The sequence below is a fragment of the Rattus norvegicus genome, chromosome 1 (genome assembly GCF_036323735.1).
Source record: "Rattus norvegicus strain BN/NHsdMcwi chromosome 1, GRCr8, whole genome shotgun sequence".
In the NCBI taxonomy this organism is placed as follows: domain Eukaryota; kingdom Metazoa; phylum Chordata; class Mammalia; order Rodentia; family Muridae; genus Rattus; species Rattus norvegicus.
In genome coordinates, this window is record NC_086019.1 from 97,051,451 (window position 1) to 97,066,618 (window position 15,168).

The 15,168-nt window shown below is 46.9% G+C and overlaps 2 protein-coding genes across 4 annotated transcripts in view; both read right to left on the reverse strand.

Annotated features, from left to right (window-relative positions):
- The window catches only part of Wdr88 (WD repeat domain 88), a 40,388-nt gene extending 30,192 nt beyond the window's left edge, over positions 1-10,196 (reverse strand). Inside the window, exons 1-2 of one of the 3 annotated variants that reach the window (XM_039100859.2) lie at positions 8,375-10,195; positions 1,968-2,078 (exon numbers count right to left, since the gene is read on the reverse strand). In XM_039100859.2, the coding sequence (XP_038956787.1) occupies positions 1,968-2,078; positions 8,375-10,141 (1,878 nt within the window). In that variant the 5' untranslated portion in view covers positions 10,142-10,195. Of the gene's footprint in view, positions 1-1,967; positions 2,079-8,374 lie in introns of all 3 variants that reach the window. The other 2 variants (XM_006228899.4, XM_063280923.1) reach the window with 2 other exon arrangements.
- Positions 10,197-11,088: 892 nt separating this feature from the next.
- Positions 11,089-15,168, reverse strand: part of Gpatch1 (G patch domain containing 1) — a 48,949-nt gene continuing 44,869 nt past the window's right edge. Inside the window, exon 20 of the mRNA NM_001106246.1 lies at positions 11,089-11,370. Coding sequence (NP_001099716.1) covers positions 11,340-11,370 — 31 coding nt within the window. The 3' untranslated portion in view covers positions 11,089-11,339. The remainder of the gene's footprint in view (positions 11,371-15,168) is intronic.

A 15,168-nucleotide genomic window follows, 5' to 3' on the forward strand; every position in this document is an offset into this window, starting at 1 on the left:
GACAATTACCGATCCCCTTTCTTGGGAACCCCTGGTGACTACTGAGGGGTAGAAAAGGCTTTGTGGATCCCAGTAAAAGTGAGAGTTTTGGGGGCTGGAGAGATGGCTCAGCGGTTAAGAGCACCCGACTGCTCTTCCAGAGGTCATGAGTTCAATTCCCAGCAACCACATGGTGGCTCACAACCATCTGTAAAGAGATCTGATGCCCTCTTCTGGTGTATCTGAAGACAGCTATAGTGTACTTATATATAATTAATAAATAAATCTTTAAAAAAAAAAAAGTGAGAGTTTTCCCCGCCGTGAGACAGCCCTCTGAATGCAAAGAAAGTGTCCACGGGGCAGCAGCAGAGGGAGGTGTGAGGTCCACGGGGGTTGGAGGTGGGTGAGGCAAAACTTGGTGCAGTCCCACCACAAAGCTGCTCTATCCTTTGAGGCTGGGGAGTTCAGAGGACCTCAAGAGGGGAATAAACCACTTAGGGTCACACAGCCGTTGGGTCCTCAATACAATGTCTGAGCTGAACTGGGATAGTCCCAAACCCTTGAACTTGATCGGTCTGTGCCTTGGTATCTACAAATGACAAGATGCTCCGCTGAGGTCATTTGTAGAATCAGGGGCTCTACTCTGCCCAGTTACCCATGCTAGAACCTGAAGCCCCCTTGACAATCTTTAACTCCTTGCCGCTTCTCAACTCAAGCCAGAAGACAGCAGAAAATCCCAGAACTGAGCAGTCTCCCATGTGGCCTCAGCTCACAGACATCCTCAGCCAAGTCCTTCCTGGCCAACGGCACCTTCCATCCCTGCTCCCTCCTCTCTGTCAGCACTGCCTGGCCTGAATACTACTCTGTTCCTGGTTTTTCTGCCATTGCCTAGCCTGGCACTGATCTGTCTCAGACCTGCCTCTCTGCTCCATCTCTCTGCGACAGAACCCAGACCTGGCCCCCATTTGTTCTCTGTGAATGCCCAAGGCCTGGATATCACAGAAGTGGCAGGAATTCACAGTGTGCTTAAATCCATAAGAATGTTATATGGCATCTAAAGAAACAGGGTACTGAAGAAATAGCTCAGTGGTTAAGAGCACTGACTGCTCTCCCAGAGGACCTGAGTTCAATTCCCAGCACCCGCATTAGGCAGACCCACAGCTGTCTGGAACTCCAGTTCCAGATGACCCAGTGCACCTGTATGCACATAACACACACACACACACACACACACACACACACACACACACACACACACAAATAAAAATGAAAACAGGTTTAACAAAAACTGTACGATACAAGATCAGTAAACAAGAATTGCATTTTCCAGATACAAAGGAGACCCAGAGAAATAACAGTCTGCCAAGGCTGAGGCAGGAGGATTGTAAGTTCAAAGTCAACCTGGGTTACATTAGCAAAACCTTGCCTCAAAAATAAAAAATAAAAAAAGTTAAGATTGGGACTGGAGAGTCAGCTCAGCAGCTAAAAGCACTACTGGCTGCTCTTCCAGAGGACCTAGGTTCAATTTCCAGCAACCACAAGGTGGCTCACAACCGTCTCTAACTCCAGCTCCAGAAAGAAATCTGATGCCCTTTGTGGCCTTTATAGGAACTGCACACATGCAGTATGCAGGCAAAATTCCCCTGCACAGAAACAAATATATCGGAAATAAAATTTTAACCAAAGAAAATAAGATATAGCTCAGTGATTCTCAAGACCAGGAACAACCATGACCCCTCCCCAAAGCTGGGTCTGTCAGCGTTGTGGACTTCAGCCTGAGCGCCCACTGTTTTCAGAGCCACAGGCTGGCTGTCCCTAAGCTTTTTCTGAGTACTCAGCACTGGAGTAGGCTCCTTTATCTTGCACTTGCTCAGAAGGCTTGGCAAACCCCGGAAAATAAGAACTGGGTGCTGGAGAAGTCTCCAGCAGAGGAGCCTAAGTGTACACGATGTCTGGGTGCTAGGAGACCCTATCGTCCGGCCACTTACCCACAGTTTCACAGTGCAGTCATAAGAACTACTGAGCAACCTTGTGTCGTCCATACAAAAGTGGCAGGAACTCACGGTTTGGTCATGCCCAGTCAGAGTTTTATACGGGATCTAAACAAAAAGATGGATTAAGCCAGTTTAACAATGTCCCTGGACACAAGGAAAACAGGCAAAGCCAAGCAGTGTTTATAAACATGTGACATGGAAAAAAAAATTAACAAGAACATCCCAGCACAAAAAATGATGGGTAGTTGATCATCGTAAACGTTGCAAAGAATGCTGAAAGAAATTTTAGACCTACACAAAAGGACCGGAATCCTATGATCACAGATGAGCAGACCTAATCATGTTAAAAATAAAAGAGGTCCTCCAAAAAGACCCACAAGTTCAACACTACTTCATTGGATTCTAAGATAGGAATGAAATCCTTGTAGAAAGTGACAAGCTGATCTTTTTCTATGTGCTTTTATTTTTTTATTTTTTTGAGACGGTTTTCTATAAAGCTCTGGCCATCCTGGAATGCAACATGGAGACCAGGTCAGCCAGCCACTGCCTCCTGAGTGCTGGGATTAAAGGCACAAAGCACCACACCTGGCCTATTTACGTGTACTTTTAATTTTTATTTAGGTGCACAAGTGTGTGTGTGTGTGTGTGTGTGTGTGTGTGTGTGTGTGTGTGTGTGTGTGTGATGGGTGGGCCAGAAGAGGGCATTGGATACCCTGAATATAGAGTTACAAGCGGTTGTAGGCCATCCAATATGAGTGCTGGGAAATGAATTCAGGTCCTCCCGAAAGAATAGTGCTCCTAACCACTGAGCAGTCCCTGCAGTCGAGCTGACAAGCTTCTCTTAAAGCTTTTGTGAAAATCCAGGAAGAAAATTCACCAATCTGTGGGTGGACGAGATGGCTCAATGAGTGAAGGTGTTTGCTGCCAAGCCTGGTGATGTGAGTTCAATCCCCAGGACCCACACTGTGGGGGGAGACCCCCAACTTAACAAACTGTCCTCTAACTTCCAGACTTCCCCCAACCCACAGCAAATGCCAGTGGTATCTGCCTGGAATCAACCCCTGCACTGAGGAAGCAGGCAGTGAACCCCTGAGGCTGGCTGGCCACCCAGCCCAGCCTGACTGGTAAGCTAGTCCCCCAGGTCCCAGGGAGACATCTTGTCTCAAAACTAAACAAATAAAAACACCCAGGTAGGCTGGACTGTTTAATCCCAGCACTCAGCTCTTGGGAGGCAGAGGCAGGCAGATCTCTGTGAGTTCGAGGCCAGCCTGGTCTACAGAGTGAGTTCCAGGACAGCCAGGGCTGCACAGAGAAACCTTGTATTATAAACAAACAAAAACAAACAAACAAGAAACACCCAAGTAGGGGCCAAGGCCAGAGTTGAACCCAGTGTGAATCTGACATCCTAAACCCAATCACTAGGACCCACAAGGTGGAAAGAGAACCTGCTCCCCAAAAGTCTCCTCTTATTCATGTGTGTACACCCCTTCTCCACACACTAATAATAAGCAAAAACAAAAAAATCCAAGGTAGACGGGATTTGAGGAATGACACTTAATGTTGATCTGTGGCATACACACATGCACACTCACACATGCACACACACACACACACACACATACACACACATGTCCATTCCAGCGCACTCACGCATACACATATACACAGGAATGCTAGTACACACGACATGCACACACAAAGAGGAGAGAATAAGCTCTTAAGCACATTTTCTGGGGAAACTACTTACACTAGTTGCAAGAAAACACACAAACCTCCTACCGCATATAGAAACAAAGTCGAAATGAGTCAAAAGCTTAAATATTGAGTACTGAAACTCTAAGGCTCAGAGGAAAGCAGAGGTGTAAATATCCCCACTCTTGCCTTGGTGGCTTCTTAGATCTGACACCGAAAGACAACAGCAAGAATGGACAAACCAATGTCACAATTAAAATCCTATGTGCCTGTGTTCTCAGCAAGGGGGGACCAACAGTAAGAAGACCGCAAGTCTTGAAACCTTGCTCCGAAAAGTAAAGTTAGAAGAGTCGTCATGGGGAAGGACATGGGCGGACGACAGCCAGGGTGAGACAGAGATGGCAGTTCACTTTCGGAAGCTGCTTTGTCAGTGAGGCTATTTCTACTTGGAGGGAAAAAAAAAATCTATGTGATCACCGGTGATCAAAAGAGATGAGGCCAGGGTTGGGGATTTAGCAAGCGCAAGGCCCCGGATTCGGTCCCCAGCTCCGAAAAAAAAGAAAAAAGAAAAAGAGAGAGAGAAAGAGAGAGAGAGAGAGAGAGAGAGAGAGAGAGAGAGAGAGAGAGAGAGAGAGAGAGATGAGGCAGAGTATAGCGCCCTCTGCATTTCAAACAAGCTCCCTGGTGTGGTGAAAACAGTGCCAGGACCCCATTTCCTCCCCCGTTGTAAAGACAGAGCTTAGAAACACTTCCCAAGGAAGCCTCTAAATCTATGAACGCTCTCCATCCCAGAAGGATGGACAGAAGGGTACATCCTTCACAGATGAGCCAAGGCTGCTTCGACTGTTCCCTTCCTGAAAGATAGACTCCGTGTTTGGAGAGACAGAGGAACCAAGACACCAGTGTTGTGGATTTGGTTTAACGCTGGCGTTATGAGTTCCCAAAATTGCAGGAGAATTCTGCATGCGAAACGCTGAACCTACCCCCAGCTGGTTCTGATTGGCAAATAAAGTTGCCGACAGCCAATGGCTGGGCAGGGAGACAGAGGCGGGACTTTAGGATTGGAGGACAAGGGGGCCACGGCGCAGAACTGCTGTGTAGGGGTAGCAGAAGGGCCAGGCTTGAGAGCTACGGAAGGGAACGTCAATCATGGAAGGGCCAGGGAAGAGAGGCCCGGGGTTGGGGGTGGGGGCATTGGGTCTAGGGTAGCAAAGATGGAATATAGATTTTAATAAGTAATAATTCAGGAGTATTAAAGAGGAAGAGTTAACAATGTGGAAGTTTGGGAGTGGCCCAGTCATTGAGCTGATAAAGGCATATTAAATATAAGGATGTGTGTGTGCGTGCGTGCGTGCCTGCGTGCGTGTGAGTTGAAGCAGCTAGCAAGGAGCTCACACAGCCATTGCTTGGGAAGTAGAGCAGATTAGCTAACTACAGTGACACACCGGTGTTTGCCTTTTTTGCTTCATATAGTTCTATGAGCAGAAACAACCTTCCCTGTCAACTGAGGCAAATTTAAATGCATAAGCCTGTGGCTTTATGGGACAGATCCTTCCTTCACCCACCATTACCCTACAGCAGAGAATGCAGGTTGCCTTCCCCAAATTTTTATTCCCATTTTTTTCTTCTGTGTGATGGAATCCCTAATTCCTAACTAGACTTTGGGGTGAGGGTGGGGAGGATGAAAAGAAAAGACAAACAGAAATAAACTATGTCTTAAAAAATTAAAATAAAATAAAGTTCCCATCCACCTTTAAAGATTTACTTTCTATTCTTTAAGGGGGTATGCGCATAGGAATACAGGTGTCTGTGCAGGCCAGAGGCTTCTGTCTCCTGGAACTGGGTTCACAGGCAGTGGGAGCCACCTGAGATTTGAACTTTGGTCCTCAAACTGAATGGCACAAGCTCTTAAATGCTAAGCCAACTCTCCAGACCCAAGAAGCACCCCATTAATTGCAGCACTCAGGAGGCAGAAGCAGATGGATCTCTGCGAGTTCAAGACCAGCCTAGTTCTTACACGAGTCCCACATCATTTAAGAATACATAATGAGACCCTATGTCAAAAAATTAATTTAATTTAATTCAGTTTTATTTAAAAACATCGTGCTGCAGAGGCTATCATCAAGGAGTTACATATCTGGCCAGGTATGGTGGCAACACTTGGGAGGCAGAGGCAGGCCTGTGAGTTTGAGGGCAACTTGGTCTACAGAACAAGTTCCAGGACAGCCAGGGCTACCCTGTCTCAAAAATATAAAAAATAAAAAATTACATATTTGTTGTGTGGCATGTACTTAGAATGCATGGTGAAATTCACACTTTATTTCATTGTATTGTTTTCTTCTTTGTGTGCACAGTGAAGTAGTACACGTACATATCCACACATGTGGAAGGCGTGCTGTGTGTGTATGTGGAGACTCTAAGAACCTGTCTCCACCTTATTCTTTGAGGGAAAGTCTCTCAGAGGTTCTTGATCAAACACAGAGCAGAGAGACAGAGGATCCGGGTATCTCGTTTACTCCTGAGACTGAGACCTCAGCATTCACATGAGTTCGGATGGGAAGGTAAAAATGTGTAGCCGCTTCAAAAAAATAGTTTAGCATTTCTCTACGAAGTTAACCGTGGGGACTGGAGAGACATCTCAACAGTCAAGAGCCCTTCTTACGCTGGGTGGAGTGGCACACACCTTTAGTCCCAGCACTAGGGAAGGAGGAGCAGGCAGTTCTCTGTGAGTTTGAGGCTAGCCTGGTCTACGAAGTGAGTTTCAGGATGACCAGGGCTACATGGTGAAACTGTCTTGAAAAAGAAACTAAGGAGTGCTTCTTGTGGGGGCTGGAGAGATGGCTTGGCAGTTAAGAGTACTGGATGCTCCAGTTCCAATGGATCCAACAACCTCACACAAGTATATGCGCAGGCAAAGCATTAATGCACATAAAAATAAAGAAATAACAAATGTTTCTTACAAAGTCCACAATTACCTCTAAAGGGACCCACCCGATGCCCTCCTCAGGTCTCGTCAGGCATCTATGGCCACACGGCATACACTGGCACAGACACACATGTAGACATTAACAAAGACACATCTTTTTTTTTTTTTTTTCAGTTAAACATATGGGGGCTGGAGAGATGGCTCAGTGGTTACAAGCACTGGCTGCTCTTGTAGAAGACCCAGGTCCAATTCCCGGCACCTGTATGGCAACTCACAACCATCTGTAACTCCCAGTCCAGGGCTCAGACACCCACATCTGGCCTCTGCAGGCTCTGCTGCACACGGTACACAGACATATATGCAGGCCAACACCTATACACATAAAACCAAATATGTTTAAAGTTAAGATATGTGAGTCACAATATAAGGCAGCCATTTTACACTCAGGTATATGGCCTTGGAAAATTAAGGCATCCACACAAAAGCTCGTGCATGTGCACAGTAATCTTCTCGATGCAGCTATCCACCAAGTGACAGGTGAACACAGAAAATGCCAAAGTCCTACACAGGACTATGATTTGGCAATAAAAAGAAATCGTGCCAGGCTGGAGAGATGGCTCAGCCATGAAGAGCACTGACTGCTCTTCCAGAGGTCCCGAGTTCAATTCCCGGAAGCCACATGGTGGCTCGCAACCATCTGTAATGGGATCCGATGCTCTCTTCTGTGTGTCTGAAGACAGCTACAGTATACTCATATACATAAAGTAAATACATAATTCTTAAAAAAAAAGATTACAGATAGATGCTCAGTGTGTATGAACCCTGAAAGCATCGTGTTAAGGGAAAGAAGTTTTCTCCCTCCTTCGAATACATAGCACAGTGCTTCACTTGATTCAATTACTCTCTAGACTGACAAATCAGAAAGTAGGAATGGTGGCTGCCTAGGGTTAGAGGTTGGGTTATAAGAAAACAAGAAATGACTGATAACTGCTAACCTTTTCTGGTGGGTCGGAGGTATGACTGAAATGTTTGAGAGTTGTGATGGCTGGACAATATGAAAATGTTTTTATTTTATTTTTTTTTTTAAAGACATTTCTCGAGGCTGGAGAGATGACTCAGAGATTAAGAGCACTGACTGCTCTTCCAGAGGTCCTGACTTCAATTCCCAGCAAGTACATGGTGGCTCACAACCATCTGTAGTAGGATCTGATGCCCTCTTCTGGTGTGTCTGAAGACAGCTACAGTGTATTCATATACATAATAAATCTTTAAAGAAAGACATTGGTCGATGTATGACTTGCTCAGTTGGACTGTATGATACAAGAACTATAACAATAAAGTTGAAAAGCAAAGACAGAGAGGTCGGATGAAAACGGCCCAACCTTTACCGGGTTCCTCCCACAGCTAAGAATCATGGGATAGGGTCATGTCCGGATTCCAGATGCTGAGTTGAGGGAACACGAAAGGATAGAGGGAAGGAGACGGGTTTTTGGGCTCTGCCCAAGAAGGTAAAGGTGGATAAGGTCATTCACAGTTGCAGAGGACTCCCCGGGAGGTAAAAGGGTACATGGGGCTGGGAAAGTAGAGCTTAAGGCACTGGCTATCAGGTGTCAGGCGGCACAGACAGCCTCAGGAATCACTAATGCCCCCTAGGGGCCGCACCGGATACTGCCCCTCTGCCTTCTATAGAGGCTGCAGTGGGAGGGTGCAGGGCGGATAATGGGCCTCACTCAGGTGGGTGGGAGGCCACCTGGGACCTCTAACATTGGTGGGTGGTTCTGACCTTAGAGAGAGGCTGCTGGTTGCCCCAGGACTTCTGCACTGTTGCCTTGAGGTGCTTCTCACGTGGCAGAAGAAAATCCTTGTCTAAGGCCAGGGGGTCACGGGAGGACAGATTATAATACCGACGGATATGTGGGAGATACAGCTTGAAACGACCCAGTGCTCTCATCAGGGTGGCCCATGGCACCCTACTGTGTCGCACCCTGGCGAGACTGGAAATGTCTCTATCCTCGCCAGAACTCCTCCTGTCTTCACTGAAATCCAGCAAAGTCCCGCCAGAGCTTTTCCTACTATCAACTGAACTCCTTTTGCTATCGATCGAACTCCTTTTGCTGCTGATGGAAACCCTTCTGCTATCGACGGAAAACCTCTTGCTATCGACGGAAAACCTCTTGCTATCGACTGAATCCCTCTTGTTATCGACTGGATCCCTTTTGCTATCGACGGAAAACTTTCTGCTGTCTATCGACCCCCTCTTGCTATCGACCGAACTCCTTTTGCTATCGACCGAACTCCTTTTGCTATCGACCGAACTCCTCTTGCTGTCTGCCGAAACTCTCCTGTTATCTATCGAAATCCAATTGTATTCGGCAAAATCCAACTTCATGGCCTCAAAAGAGTCCTTCTGCCAACTGTCCTCAACAATATCCAACATCTTGGGCTCAAGAGACCCCTTCTGCCAAGGGTCTTCAACAAAATCCAACATCTTGGGCTCAAGAGACCCCTTCCGCCAAGGGTCCTCGACAAAACCCAACATCTTGGGCTCAAGAGACACCGTCTGCCAACGGTCCCCGATAAAATCCAACTTCTTGATCTCAAGAGACCCCTTCTGCCAACTGTCCTTGACAAAATCCAACTTCTTGGGCTCAGGCCCCTTCTGTTTAGTACTCTTCCTCCTCTTCTTCTTGACCTTAACATAACTCTTCCTGGTCTTGCCAGAGCTCTTCTGGACCTCTTCTGTGTCTTTCCTCATCTCATCAATAATTATTCTGCTATCTTTAGAATCCTCCCTAGTCTCCCCTGAACCCGTCCTAGTCTCCCCTGAACCCGTCCTAGTCTCCCCTGAACCCGTCCTAGTCTCCCCTGAACCCGTCCTAGTCTCCCCTGAACCCGTCCTAGTCTCCTCTGAACCCCTTCTAGTCTCCTCTGAACCCCTTCTAGTCTCCTCTGAACCCCTCCCAGTCTCTTTTGAACCTATCCTAGTCTCCTCTGAACCCCTCCCAGTCTCTTTTGAACCTATCCTAGTCTCCTCTGAACCCCTCCTAGTCTCCTCTGAACCCCTTCTAGTCTCCTCTGAACCCCTTCTAGTCTCCTCTGAACCCCTTCTAGTCTCCTCTGAACCCCTCCCAGTCTCTTTTGAACCTATCCTAGTCTCCTCTGAACCCCTCCCAGTCTCTTTTGAACCTATCCTAGTCTCCTCTGAACCCCTCCTAGTCTCCTCTGAACCCCTTCTAGTCTCTTCTGAACCCGTCCTAGTCTCCTCTGAACCCCTTCTAGTCTCTTTTGAACCCATCCTAGTCTCCTCTGAACCCCTCCCAGTCTCCTCTGAACCCCTCCTAGTCTCTTCTGAACCCGTCCTAGTCTCCTCTGAACCCCTTCTAGTCTCTTTTGAACCCGTCCTAGTCTCCTCTGAACCCCTCCCAGTCTCCTCTGAACCCGTCCTAGTCTCTTCTGAACCGGTCCTAGTGTCTTCTGAACCCGTCCTAGTCTCTCCTGAACCTTTCCTGGTGTCCCCCAAGGCTTTCCGGGGGACTTGGGGTGAGGCCATCTTGGAGCCTGCCGGGCCAGCCGCGGGCCAGCCGCGGGCGCAGCGGGAACGGTGGCACCACGTGCCCACACGCCTCGCTGAGCCCTTCGGATCCACGTGCTGCACCAGGTTCTATTTACCTGCCCACTTGCTGACTCGGAGGCATCTCGCAGGATTGTTCCCTTCCAGGCCAGTCTGGGCTACACAGCAAGACCCAATCTCGAAAAAGAGAAAAGGGAAGAAATGAGGGCGGGGGAGGGGTGACAGAAGATGTCTCCCAATGCAGAGTACTAGTGCTCCTAAAATGTTCTCTGGCATTTTGGACACATGAGGAAGAAGTCTGAAGTGCAAAACCAGGGCTCTTATCCTTGTACCCTCCTGGATCCTGGCTGTCACTGTAAATCACTGTCCCTTTGCCTGTAGAGGAGCTAGCTCATGACTTGGACAGAACAGGATGCAGCTTCTGGGGACCAGGGTTACACCATTTGTGTGTTGACAGGAAAAATTCATTACAATTCATAACAATGATAGTTACAGGCAGAAGAAAAGACTAGATAAAATAACTGTGGCATACAGAGGGTTCACCCATCTGGGTGGTTAAACAAAGCACGATCATCTTGCTTCTTGTGAAGTCTTTCTCATTGTATAAAGTTCCCTGCACATTGGTCCCCACCCCACCTCCACCAAGGTGCTGGGATGACATCAGTGCCTGGCTCAGTAAGTTTTTACCACTCACCCCTGCCCAGCTCTGCATTTTGTGGGACCCAGGCTGTGGTGCACACAGCCCTGCTGGAGCAGGAGGATGCTTCTCCCAAGGAGGGGGATGGGCAAGCTCCTCCTTCCCCTCCTCTGCCAAGTCCCAGCTATCCTTACTGGACTCGTCTATCTTGACAGGAACCAGAGAAGAGCCTTCGATCTTCTCTCCTTTTTAAAGTCTCCAGCACATTGCAAAAGAAATCAAGAAGCACATATTTTTTTTTAAAAAAAGTCACTTTAATTAAACTGTTCAGTCTTTTATCCCTCTAACATGAACTGAGGTTAAAAATAGAAATCAATTTCTGCAACCTTTCAGGCAGCCTTTGAAATGTCAAGGTTTAAAAGATTATTTTACAGAAGGAATTTACATATAAATACATTTGCACAATGTATGAACTGGGAAATCAACGGACTTCCATCGCGGAGGAGCCTCCAGACTGAGACAGGCCAGGGAAGGGCTCCATCACTGCCTTCTTAGGGGGAGACACTTCAGTCTGCAGAAGAAAACAGGAGAGAGGGGGAGAAAAGGAAATGAAACACGAACTGAAAACCAAATACCTCCACGGTGCGACGTCCCCAGCCCTTAGCCCAGGCTGGCCTCAGCTTCCCAAGTGCTAGGGTTACAAGCGTGAGTCACCACTCCGGCCCTCGATCCTTATTTTATTTGTTAAGATTTACTATAACCATCTTTACATTGCACACACATGCGTGTGTCTGTGTGTGAGTGTTCTCAGGGTCAGGAGGGCACAGTAGCCCCTGAGACTGGAGATGTAGGTAGGAGGGAGCTGCTTGCTGTGAGTGCTGGGAACAAAAACTGGTCCTCTGTAAGAGCCGTGCTGTTGACCCATCTCTCTGCTCCTTGCTCCTTATTTTACACTCTTCCCAGTTGTTTCCAGGGCTTACAGAGACCCGCAGCTCACACCTCACACAAGGTTCCACTGCTAACAGCAACTCCTGATGCCAGTTTCACGAGCTCATCCGTCACATGACTTTTGGAAAGGAACAAAAACTGCTCACTTCAAGGCCCAACGTTTTTGAGTTATCAGTCTGAAATTTCAACTTCTTAATCCAATTAAGGAGGTGCTCACCTGTCATCCCAGCATGGGGTGGGGGTGGGAGGTTGGCTAAGACAGGAAGATCACAAGCTCCAGGCCAGAGTGGGCTAGACAACAAGACCTTATCATAAAAAGGAAGAAAAAAGGGCCGAGTTGAATGCAAAGGAGGTGCACGGCTGCTGGACTCTGAGTGGGGCTTCACTCTAGGGAGAAAACCAAGACAGAACAGACAACACTCCATGCTTCACTCGCATAAAGAACAGTGCACAGCCAAGGACCAGCCAGCGACTGTTGCCTAGGTAACACAGAAGCATCTCCATAGCCAAGCACTGAGAGCTCATGTAACAAGATTCCATCAGGGCTTGAGGAGCAAGCTCAGTGGCACCGCGTGCATGCAGGAGGCTCTGGACTTAATCCTTATTTTTTCCTTATTGCACATGCAATAAGGGAAAAAGCACACACAACTAAATTAAACATGACTTCTTTAAATAAGATGAAAACTTAACAGGAGCTGGGTGGCACGGTTGTGCACTCTGATAATCCTAGTACTCCGAGGGCTGACGAAGGATTGTGAACTCAAGACCAGCCTGGGCTAAATAGTGAGATACTGTGTTTAAACAGAACAAAGGTGGCAAGATGGCTCAGAAGGCAAAGAGCACTTGCCCCCAATCTCGATGACCTGAGTCTGATCTCCAGAATCCATACAGTAGGGGTAAAGCAGCTTTCACGAGTTGTTCTCTGGTGGGACACAGTGGCAAGTCTTAGGACTGAAGCAGACAGTAGGACCCCAGCCTCTTCCCAGCACAATGCGCAGCCTCAGCCCAGAACCAACTCAACAGGGACGACTGAGTGAGGACTGGACCCTCTAAAGCTGAGAGCCCAAAGGTGACGTCTCCCATTACAAGTGGTTGTCTTGGGTATTCGTTCTGGTGATGAGAACATGGTGCATTAGCCGCTATCTAAAGACCTAAGCATGCGTCTCCAGCACCAGCGGTGCTCACCACATACATTGCCTCTTCGGTCTTGTCCTTGTTTTTGTTTGTTTGTTTGTTTGTTTGTTTGTTTGTTTGTTGAGATGAGATTTCATGTAGCTCAGGCTGACCTCAAATTTGGGATGTAGGTCAGGAAGACTTTGAACTCCTGATCCTCCTGACTCCAGCTCTCAGGTGCTGGGATTATGGATAGGCAGGTGCCACCAAACTTTTCATGTTTAACTTGTTTTACATGTCAATCAGCACCAGCTACCTGCCTGCTTTCTGTCTGCTCTAATACATTCCCGGACACTGATCACCAGCCAGCCCCTGGGACGGACTACAGTACCACCAGACTTAGCAAAATAAGCCCTTCCTTCCTCAGTCTGCTGCCTGTCAGTTATTTTATCACAGCAGCACAAAAACAAACAAACAAACAAACAAAAACAAAAAAAAGTGTTGGGGATTTAGCTCAGTGGTAGAGCGCTTGCCTAGCAAGTGCAAAGCCCTGGGTTCGGTCCCCAGCTCCGGAAAAAAAACAAAAAACAAAAAAAACCCAAACAAACAAACAAACAAAAAAAAAAAAAAACTGCTACCAAGGAGCAGGGCTCTTAACCATGGAGTTCATGGTCTTTAGAACTGGTTTGTGGGAAAAATGTGGAAAAGTTAAGAGCTGCAAAATAGAGAAAACCTAGAAGGCTGTAGAGCTTTATAGTCCATTCTGTGGGGGTGTGGACAGAGGCAGGACAGTACGAACTGTGCTTGTGAGCACTCAGAAGGGGACAGGACTCCACTGGGAACTGAACTGGACGCCATGCATGCTAGACTCTGAAGGGGAGTGTGGGAGGAGGCTGGAGAGATGGCTCAGCAGTTAGGACAGATAGGAGCACTTGCCAATCTCACAGAAGATGTAGACTCAGGTCACGGTGCTGGTATAGCAGCTCACAACCACTGTAACTTAGCTCCAAGAGATCCAACATCCCTCCTGGCCCCTGTGGGCACTATATGCATATGACATACTTTGTGTGTGTGTGTGTGTGTGTGTGTGTGTGTGTGTGTGTGTGCAGGCAAACAAATCAACCAATCCTGAAATATATATTAAATAGGCACATCAATGTGTATATAATGTGTATAAATAATTACATGTATATATGATTACATGTGTGTATGATTATGTGTTTTTATGAGTATGTGTTTATATGATAATCCGTGTGCATGTATGCATATATAATTACATGTATGTATGATTGTGTGTATATATGATTGCTTTTATATATAGCTGTGTTTATAAGATTATATATACATATGATTACATGTGTGGATATGACTGTGTGTGCATGTATGTGTGTATGTGTATATGGGCATGCATGTGCATGTGTATATAAAAGAACTTTAATCTAGGAGCATGGCTACTCTGACAAGAGATCATATCCAAAGACCTTCTAGGTCTATGTGATCTGACTGGAAAGCAGACATAGCCTTAGTACACACCTTTAATCCCAAACAGTATAGGTAAAATTAGAGGGAAGGAAGCAGCCATGTTTGATGGTGATGTCTAATTGAGGAACTGACAAAGAGACTAATTGGAGCAAGATTTGACTGAATGAGTCAGAGATAGGATACACCCAACTCTCAAGAGAACAGACAGGAAAGAGAGGGGCAGTTTTAACAGGACAGTTGTACAGAGACAGGTGGCAGGAGAACAAGCTAGACACAGGTGAAAACAAAATGAACCAGTGAACAAGAAGAAACCAGAAGGGTAGGACAGATTTGTTGTGGTTTGCCCTGGAGTTATCTGTATTTTGATGCTAATTCCACTGCCCCAAGGACAGCTGCCTAGCCAAGTACTCAGGACTCAGGTGACTTCACCAGAACTTTCTCCCCTTTGAATTTGTAAAATACAGGTGAGGGGCAGGTACAGGATAGAAGGAGGCCTGTCATTGGAGGAGAAGGAAGGATGGGCGGGAGAAGAGTTTGAAGGAAAAGGAGGAGACTGAAACGGAAAAGAAGAGACAGGAAGGAGAGGGAGAGAAGCCATGGCAGGTGATGTTAAGATTCCTCTCTGTGAGGGGTTGGGGATTTAGCTCAGTGGTAGAGTGCTTGCCTAGCAAGCACAAGGCCCTGGGTTCGGTCCCCAGCTCCGAAAAAAAGAAGAAGAAAAAAAAATATATATAAAAAAAAAGATTTACAGGTTGTTATTAAAGTTCTTAAGCAATGGATGGTACTGGGCTTTGTATGTTTAGGTGGGCAATTATATCTTACCAAT